Source organism: Selaginella moellendorffii, unplaced genomic scaffold, assembly GCF_000143415.4.
Source record: "Selaginella moellendorffii unplaced genomic scaffold, v1.0 SELMOscaffold_0, whole genome shotgun sequence".
Lineage (NCBI taxonomy): Eukaryota > Viridiplantae > Streptophyta > Lycopodiopsida > Selaginellales > Selaginellaceae > Selaginella > Selaginella moellendorffii.
The window spans coordinates 4348976-4356653 of record NW_003314261.1 but is presented as its reverse complement, the minus strand read 5'-3'; the positions used below and the strand labels follow the sequence as shown (position 1 = coordinate 4356653).

The 7678-nt window shown below is 52.1% G+C and overlaps 4 protein-coding genes across 5 annotated transcripts; 1 reads left to right on the top strand and 3 right to left on the bottom strand.

Moving 5' to 3' along the window:
- Positions 1-920: 920 nt before the first annotated feature.
- LOC9641976 (glycosyltransferase 8 domain-containing protein 1) lies at positions 921-2809 on the bottom strand. The gene is made up of 7 exons (XM_024669402.1): positions 2742-2809; positions 2363-2661; positions 2132-2280; positions 1959-2066; positions 1716-1881; positions 1358-1653; positions 921-1300 (listed from the first exon to the last, which is right to left on the bottom strand). Exons 2-7 carry the CDS (start codon positions 2648-2650, stop codon positions 961-963), a joined length of 1347 nt encoding a protein of 448 aa, XP_024525170.1. The 5' UTR covers positions 2651-2661; positions 2742-2809; the 3' UTR covers positions 921-960.
- On the bottom strand, positions 2717-4321 carry LOC9632244 (pentatricopeptide repeat-containing protein At4g02750). Its single transcript, XM_002960394.2, has one exon. It carries the CDS (start codon positions 4319-4321, stop codon positions 2717-2719), a length of 1605 nt encoding a protein of 534 aa, XP_002960440.2.
- Positions 4322-4397: 76 nt separating this feature from the next.
- Positions 4398-5424, bottom strand: LOC9632243 (cytidine deaminase 1). The gene has a single exon (XM_002960393.2). The coding sequence runs from the start codon at positions 5400-5402 to the stop codon at positions 4488-4490; it is 915 nt and encodes a 304-aa protein (XP_002960439.1). The 5' UTR covers positions 5403-5424; the 3' UTR covers positions 4398-4487.
- A 29-nt stretch (positions 5425-5453) lies between these two features.
- Positions 5454-7480, top strand: LOC9632242. Of its 2 annotated transcripts, none has more exons than XM_002961045.2 (10): positions 5454-5816; positions 5890-5983; positions 6059-6206; positions 6259-6341; positions 6409-6451; positions 6521-6577; positions 6641-6725; positions 6783-6862; positions 6934-7075; positions 7136-7480. In XM_002961045.2, exons 1-9 carry the CDS (start codon positions 5546-5548, stop codon positions 7057-7059), a joined length of 987 nt encoding a protein of 328 aa, XP_002961091.1. In that variant the 5' UTR covers positions 5454-5545; the 3' UTR covers positions 7060-7075; positions 7136-7480. The 2 variants fall into 2 exon arrangements, with proteins under 2 accessions (XP_002961091.1, XP_024525182.1); XM_024669414.1 differs by having other exon boundaries at positions 7121-7480.
- The last annotated feature ends 198 nt before the right edge of the window (positions 7481-7678 follow it).

Below are 7678 nucleotides of genomic sequence, written 5' to 3'. Positions count from 1 at the left end.
GAAGAAAGCCATCTGGAAGTACCCCGACCTCGAAGCAGCACCGGAGAAACCAAGACTGACACTGTTCTTCTTCCCTTGACGGATCTCCAGTTGGCCACCCTCATGCCCGGACTGCGTTGGAAGCTGCAAGATCATCGTCGCAAACATGCCATCTTCCTTCTCGGTATCCCTGTGGAACTCGAAGTGGCCACCCTGCTCATACAGCAGCAGCTTATACAGTCTCACGTCCAAGCCAAGCGCGCCAGCGTCGATCCCCAGCTCCTCCATCGCGGGAACGGCCATGTCGAGCACCACCTTTGAGAAGAAGTCTGGGATTTGCGGGCAACTCACCTTGGACGCCTCCACTTGCCATGCACGGCGCACGTCGGTGTCGAGCAGGGTTTCCTCGCCCTTGCCGTAGGGTGCTTGCTGCGACACGGCCTTAAGCTTAAGGAAGCCATCATTGGAGAGAGGGAGGGGGAGATCACCCGCGCCCTCCACTTGCATGAAGGTAGGCATGGCGAATTTCGTGGCATCAACCTCGCCTCCTGTGGCATACTTGGGGCGGGGAAGAGTGGACCACAAAACCTCGAGTAGCGCTTGGTAATTCATAGCGAATAAACCCTAAAAAAGATGTATAGTTGATCTAACCTTTAATATTTATCTGTGCATAAAAAAAAGGTAATGTTTCAAGACCTTGACGATGAGAGTTGAAATTCCCATTTTTGCTTTCGAAGATTTGCTTATAATGTGTGATCATGGCACACCTATAAGTGTTCCTAAGAAACTAAAGGAATCCAAAAGCTGGTCCTCACCATGAAATTCAAAGAAACTCTCATTGCAACTTTGCAACAATGAAAGTTGGAAGTTCGTATTTTTACTTTCAAAGAGTTGCATATAGTCCATGATCAAGCTATTTTTTGACACACCCCTTCATAGTATAGCCAAAAAAGTATATGATGTTGATTAAATCTTCACTTTTCACTGTTTCAAACTGTCGCTCACGTTTGGAGATATGTAAGCCCACCAGAGGCGCGCACAGTCCTCGGATCTGGAGCCGCAGAGCGAGGGTGGCTGCTCCACCGATGAGTCTCGATTCCAGGGCTTGAATCGGCCGTTGAAGTGGAGGATCTTGGAGTGCTCCGTGTTGGGCGACACGAATGGCCTCCTTGGCGGCCTCTTTGAGTAGAGCTTCTTCATGTAGTCTCGCTCCGCCTCGCTAAACTCGGCTCGCCCCAGCCCGCGTGTGTTCCATGCCGTGTCTAGCTTCTTGTAGTGGTTGTAGAGAGCTAGCAAGAATGGAGGCTGCGAAACGCCATATCTGTTGCGCCACGATCAAACAGTCGGGACACGTTGAAAAGAAGGAACGCTAGCTTACTTGTATAGAGGCTTTTGTGCTTGGTGGAACTCGTCCAGCCACCACTCGATGGCTTCGGTGCTGTTATGCTCGATCCACTTGCGAGGATCGATTACCAGGACCCCGCGGTTGAAGATGCAGGCGGTGGGATCGAATGGCTGTCTCGGAATCCAAGGCGTGGACTCGGACGCTTCTCGCGACTGGATGCGGTGAAGGAGATCAAAGTTGAAATAGCTGCCGAAGATCTGGGAGCAATCTTCAACGGCAGCCACGGGGTGATCTTCGAGGTCAGTGTTGAAGAGTTCTTCAATGTCTCCCTGTGTAAAATCCAGAGAAAAGTGAGAAGGATTTAAAACACGACAAAGATCGAGAGTCTTGCCTGAACCACGACGTCCGAGTCGAGATAGATGATCCTTTGCATGCCTGGAAACATGCGAGGAAGGTAAAAGGGAAGAAAGTTGTATGGACTTGTAAGAGCTTCTCTTGCCTTGCTGTCCTTTCGGTAAAAGACATGGTTACTGATTTCCTCGAAATCGATCTTTTCGCTGCCATGAAATAGAACGATGTCAAGGAAACTAGAGAAAGAAACTGAAAACCAAGAGAACAAGAAAGAACAACACACCTGACCATATCGATGGCCGCAAGAGGAAAGAGAGCTTTGAGTTTGGACAACCACGCTTCTCGCTGTGATTCAGTGGTGATGATATGGAATCGAATACGTTGCGTGTGACTGCCATAACGAAAAACCAATAACACCCTGTGGAAAAAGGAAGAAGAGAAGAGTTTTCTACGAACCGGGTGTTGGCGAGTGTAGAGTTGATGACCACGACTAGAGGGCGCAAATCTTTCTCGTCGGTGCAAACAAACAAGTCAATGGAAGTGCTCTTGATGCCAGTGACGAACTCCCTCGCATCCACTTCTTCCACTTCTTTCCCACTTTCTCCCTGTGGAGCATGAGAGAGAGACATACCAAGTCCAAACCATGAAAGATCAATGGTGTGCAACAACGAAAGAAATCGCTCCTACCTGGTCTTGTTCTTGCCGTATAGGAATCCAAGTGCGAGTGGGATCGGCTGGATGGCGATAATGCGTCGCAGGAAGCATCTGGAGCATCAAGAAGGCAACGCAGATCAGGGCAGCGACGATGGGCGCACCCTTCCACGGCTTCGGAGCCGGCGCCAACTCGGGAACAGGCAGCAGCGGGTCGACCTCGCCATCGCCATCGCCATTCCTGCGCTTGCCGAGCGGCCGCCTCACGGGGAGCGCCCCCGCCGGGGAGAAGTCGGACATCTCCACAGCCAAGGCGCCCGACATCAAACCCAAAGCTTTTTAAAATAATGCGAGCATATTCATGTGAATCTTAGGGCAAAGCCATTCCCTTTAAATTGGGGAAGACTTTTCATACCTTAGCAAGATCGCTCGAGCCACATTGTCCAATTGGAAGGGCATGCTTAGCGCCAAATCCTCGGCCTTGGCGCGATCACCGGCCCTTCCAAGCGCGTCTACCACCAGCCAGTAATGCTCCACTCTGGGCATTAGCCCAAAATCCAGCACCATAGCTCCAAAGAAGTCGCGGCATTCCTTGGCCATTCCAGCGCTAGAGAAGGCGCTCATCACACTCCCCAGCGTCGTGATCGTCGGCCAAAACCCTTCCAGGCTAAGCACCCCAAATGCCCTAGTGGCCCTCGCGCGATCGCCGCTCACGGCATACCCGTAGATCAACGCTCCCCAGCAAACCACGTTGCGCTCCGGCATTCGCTGAAAGCTCGCTTCGGCCAAGCCAATATACCCGCCACGGGCATATGCCTCTAACAGCGCCCGCCACGTGGAACAATCCCTGGAGGGCATTCTCTCGAGCGCCCGCCCGGCATCACCCAACCGTCCATCGTGGACGTACGCGACAATCAGGTTCGTCCACGCCGCCACTCCGTGGCCGGGCATCTTTTCAAAGTGAAGCTCCGCGCAGGGAATATCCCCGCCGTGGACGTACGCCCCGAGCATCTCATTCCAGGAGAGTATATCTCTCTTGGGCATCTCTTGGAAGAGATCTAGTGCATCGTCGGCCATGGCGGCGTGGGAGTAGCCGTGGATCATCGCATTCCAAGATGCCACATTGGGGTATGGCATCGCGTCAAAGAGAGCTCTCGCCTCGGCCATGAAACCATGGTGCGCATATGCCGTGACCATGGTCGTCCAGGTCACCGTGTCCGGCTTGGGCATCGAATCAAAGAGTCTCTTGGCTTCCTCTAGATTTCCAATTTCGCCATACGCAGCGATCATCGTTGTCCATGTCACGACGTCTGCCTCGGGCATCCGGTCGAAGATCTCGCGGGCTCGTGAGATGTGCTGGAGCTCCGCGCAGCAGTTTATCACGAGCGTGGAGGATACCATATTCCATTCTGGCATTTGGAGGAACGTACGAATGGCTTCCTGCAAATGCCCTTTGCGGGAGAGTGCTGTGAGTAGATTGATCCAAGATATTACGCTCCTTTCGGGCATTAGATCGAACAATTTTAGGGCTGAGAAAAGCTCTTGGTTCCGCGCGCAACCACCAAGAAAGGAGTTCCAAGTGATCACATTGTGCTGGGGCATTCTGTCAAAAATCATTGCCGCTTCCAGCAGATTCCCGCTTTGGGCATTTGCTGAAAGAATGGTGGTCCATGTTACAACATTGCGCTGAGAAATCTTGTCAAAAACGAGCCTAGCCTCGTCGATGGCATTCCCTTGGATGCAAGCACTGATGATGATGTTGAAGGAGAAGGAATTCGGGTTGGAAATGGTGGCAAACACGGCCCTGGCGAGATCCAGGCGGCCACATCGCCCATACATCTCCACCAGCAGATTGAGAAGAAATGTGTCGCGCGAGAACTGGCTCTCGAGGACGAGCTCGTGGACGCGCTTGCATCGGGATAAATCTTTCCCGCTGCGGCAGAGATGGATGAGCTGCGCGTAAAAGCCATAGCTGTCGCTCCTCCGCGGCGGCATTGCGATCTAGAGGATCTCATTTCTCGTGATCACCAAGCCGAGATCTTTGACACTTTCGATTGCAATGGATCCAATCTGGAGAGAATCTGAGAGCTCTTCCTGGAAAAATTATTGTTTGAAGGGTTGTCATTGTCTCCCTGTGATGAATGTGATAGTAAGCGCTCCATCAATCCTTGGATGGAGATCCAGCGTAGTAGACGTGGAGCGGGCACCGGGGGCTGATTTGATCCAGCGCCATCCTCGTCGTTGGAGCTTGCTGGACGGAAGAGTTCTTCGTCTCCACTAGAACCGCACAGACGATGTCTTGGTAGCCACCACCACCATTCGCGACGAAAGCCACAATGGCGGCCTGGAGAGGGGGCAAGCTCGGGTTGAAAGCGGCAGACTCGCAGTAAGATCCGGAAAAAACTCTGGCGTTCCTGGTGAAGATCGCTACGCCGGAGGGAGAGCCGGTGTATGGAGCGTAAGATTTGTTCGCAGCCTCCAGCGCGGCGTCTCTAAGTCTCGCATCTTCCAGTCCGGAGAGATCGAGACCGTCTTCCTCGCGACCACGGTAGCACTTGTGATCTAGTCCCTCCAAGACCAAGCCATTGTTCCTGGGCTCTAGCAGCAGGGGAAAGTCGAGATCCTGCGCGAGAAGATCGTCTGGGCCGAACCGGTGAGGAAGAAATCTGGAGAGAAGCTGTGTCTCGGAATTCTCACCGTCGACAATGAAGAGCTCGAGATCCTTGGCTCCGCGGAGCTCCTGGAGGAACTGGCGGCAGTGGCCGCAAGGCGCGGCCGAGACCGCCAAGAACTCGATCGAAATCTCGCCGTGCTGCGCCAGATTCGCAACCAAGAACTGCTCGGCGTGGACGGAATGGTGGAGCGGCAGGCCCGGGAACTCGAGATTGACGCCCCGGAAGACCCGCCCGCTGGATCCCAGCCCCACTGCTCCGACCCGGAAATTGGAGATCGGCGGGCGCGCCAGATCGCGCGTCGGCTCCACGAGGCTGCCGAGGAAGGCCTGGATGCTCATACCTGAGGAGGATCGCTGCTGCTCGGCGTCATCGGCGGCGATGACGAAGGGAGTGCCGCTCATCCCTTCCCAAGAACCCTAAATTTCGAGGAGGTCAGCTGAATCTCTCCATAGCTAGGGCTGGCACAATGGAAAAGAAGGGAATGTTAGTTGTTTGGAAGAGAGACAAGCCCTAATCGAGAGAGGAGAGGGTTTCGCTGGCAGCTATGGCGCTGGCGATGGAGATTTCTCCTCCTGCATTCGCGATGGGAGTGGGAATGCCGACGCAGCAGCAGCAGCAGCAAGAGGAAGAACCGATGATTGACGAAGATCAGGAGGGAGAGCTAGGGCAGCAGGAGGATCAATTCCTTGAACCGTCACTCTTTGGCCCTGTTCATCGGCAGAAGAGACGGCAAGAGATTCCTCGTGCGCGTCGGAGGTGTTTTCCTTCGTTTGTCGCAGATGGCTCTTCCACGCTGTCCGGGGATCTATGCTCAGGTAGCCAAAAATTTCTTTTTCGATCACCTTGGACTCTTCGTTTTTGATGTTTTCCTTCTATGTTTTCTTGCAGATGTCCATGACACAATGCAGTGTAGCTTTAGAACTATAGACGAGCCAGCGATTTGCAGCACTGTTCTTCAGTCTTCGGAGTCACAGTCGAGAAGGTATGGTGTGTTTTTTTTTTTTTTTTCGTGTTCCTTTCGATTTTTCGTTCTTTCACATTGTTATGTGATTTGAAGGGATTTCACGGAGATGCCTTGCCAAAGATCACCAACAGACTCCACGATTGCGAGCGACGATGGGGACTCATCACTCTCTTGTGCTTCCTGGTCAGCTGGCCAGCTTGTTTGGGCGAAGTTTTCCCGCTCTCCTTGGTGGCCCGCTCAGGTAGAAATGCACGATTTTTCTGTCATTATTTGGTTTTACACTGCTTCAAAAGGTTGCGGATGAGAAGTCGATGAGCGAGAGAACGCGGCAATCGAAGAATCATGTGTTGGTGCGCTTCTTCGGCAACTATAACTAGTTCGTTATCCATCCTGATCCCTTAAGTTACATCGTATTGATTCGTGCGTGATTTGAACGATTGCAGTGGATGGGTTGATCCTGCCAGCGACTTATCCAAGTTCGACGTGGTAAGTGTGCGAGTGTACGAATTTTTTAAACTTCTCTAAAACGTTCTAAACAGCATCAGTACCATGCAGGATTTTGACGGGAGGAGCCAAGTTCCAACCAAGGCCTTTCAAAAGGGATTGAAAGAGGTGAGGGCAAAAAGCATTTCTATATGAGGGAGCACATTTAATGCACAACTTCCGCCGTTGTAGGCTTTAGAGTACAGAGACTTTCGGAAACTCCCGTTGAAGTGGAGACACTCGTTCCAGGAGGAATGCCAAACTCCCCATGCAAACGGTGAGTGACTTGAGTTTCAAGTACCTTTTGCATGGTTGATTCTTGATCTCTTCGCAGGCAAGGAATCCTCGGAGGAGACAGGAAGCGAAGCTCGCAACACTGCAACACGAAGGAGAAAACCCAAAGTCCTGTACGAGGTACATGATCATAAATTGGAAAATAGACTACCATCGCTTTTCTCAGCTCGCTTGAAAAACTTTAATGACAGGAGGAGGAAAGGCTCCACCAAAAGCCCAAACGCAATCTTCGCCGGAAGAAGATCATGAGAGAGCTTGGGCTTTGCGCTCCTTATGGTTCTCCCTTCACTTACAACTCCATAGGAACGAGCTTCTAAACACTCGACCAAGGACGTAAGCAAGAAATTTTTTTCCACATCTCACAAGCCACGGTATAAGTATCTTTTTTTTTAGATCTCACAAGCAGTGGTATATAGTCTATCAGGGAAGATTCCCCTGAATCAAGCCTATGTAACAGGTCGTCCTACACGAGGTTCTCCGGGCCAGGCCCAATGGCCGCGTCACGCGTGGATGCCAGAGTTTGGTCAAACGCTCTGTTGACACGTGGCGCAAGGCTACTGGTAGTCGCAGTTCCGAGTGACTAGTCCTCCTGGCCTGGAGTGCGCCGCCGCTTCTATATTTTTTCTCAACATTTAAAAATGCGGTCGTTGAATAAGCGTACGGAGGATCTTGGGTCCATTTCTCCAGTATGGGCGTGCCGTACCGCGCCATTTAAAGAAAATGGGGTTTTTGTGGAGATAACGGAAAAGAGTAAAGGGTAAAGCTGGCCGTTGGATGGGCGCGGGCGAGGGCGGGGATGGTGGCGCGTGGCGGCCGTAATTGTAACCATGGATTTCTCTTTTAACCGCATGGCGTGGTCCGTTTTATGCGGCTGGTAAATATTATTTTCAATCGGTACAAGCTTGAAGCTTTACCTATGGCGATGGCGGCAAAGGG

What these genes read in the sequence shown, in the direction of transcription:
- LOC9632242 (XM_002961045.2), top strand. Translation starts at nt 5,546, where the DNA reads ATGGCGCTGGCGATGGAGATTTCTCCTCCTGCATTCGCGATGGGAGTG. An exon ending in GTCCGGGGATCTATGCTCAG is followed by an intron (nt 5,817 to 5,889) that starts GTAGCCAAAAAT and finishes GTTTTCTTGCAG; the next exon opens with ATGTCCATGACACAATGCAG. An exon ending in CCAAACTCCCCATGCAAACG is followed by an intron (nt 6,726 to 6,782) that starts GTGAGTGACTTG and finishes ATCTCTTCGCAG; the next exon opens with GCAAGGAATCCTCGGAGGAG.
- LOC9632244 (XM_002960394.2), bottom strand. Translation starts at nt 4,321, where the DNA reads ATGCCGCCGCGGAGGAGCGACAGCTATGGCTTTTACGCGCAGCTCATC.
- LOC9632243 (XM_002960393.2), bottom strand. Translation starts at nt 5,402, where the DNA reads ATGAGCGGCACTCCCTTCGTCATCGCCGCCGATGACGCCGAGCAGCAG.
- LOC9641976 (XM_024669402.1), bottom strand. Translation starts at nt 2,650, where the DNA reads ATGTCGGGCGCCTTGGCTGTGGAGATGTCCGACTTCTCCCCGGCGGGG. An exon ending in TCTACACTCGCCAACACCCG is followed by an intron (nt 2,067 to 2,131) that starts GTTCGTAGAAAA and finishes TCGTTATGGCAG; the next exon opens with TCACACGCAACGTATTCGAT. An exon ending in GCGGCCATCGATATGGTCAG is followed by an intron (nt 1,882 to 1,958) that starts GTGTGTTGTTCT and finishes ATTTCATGGCAG; the next exon opens with CGAAAAGATCGATTTCGAGG.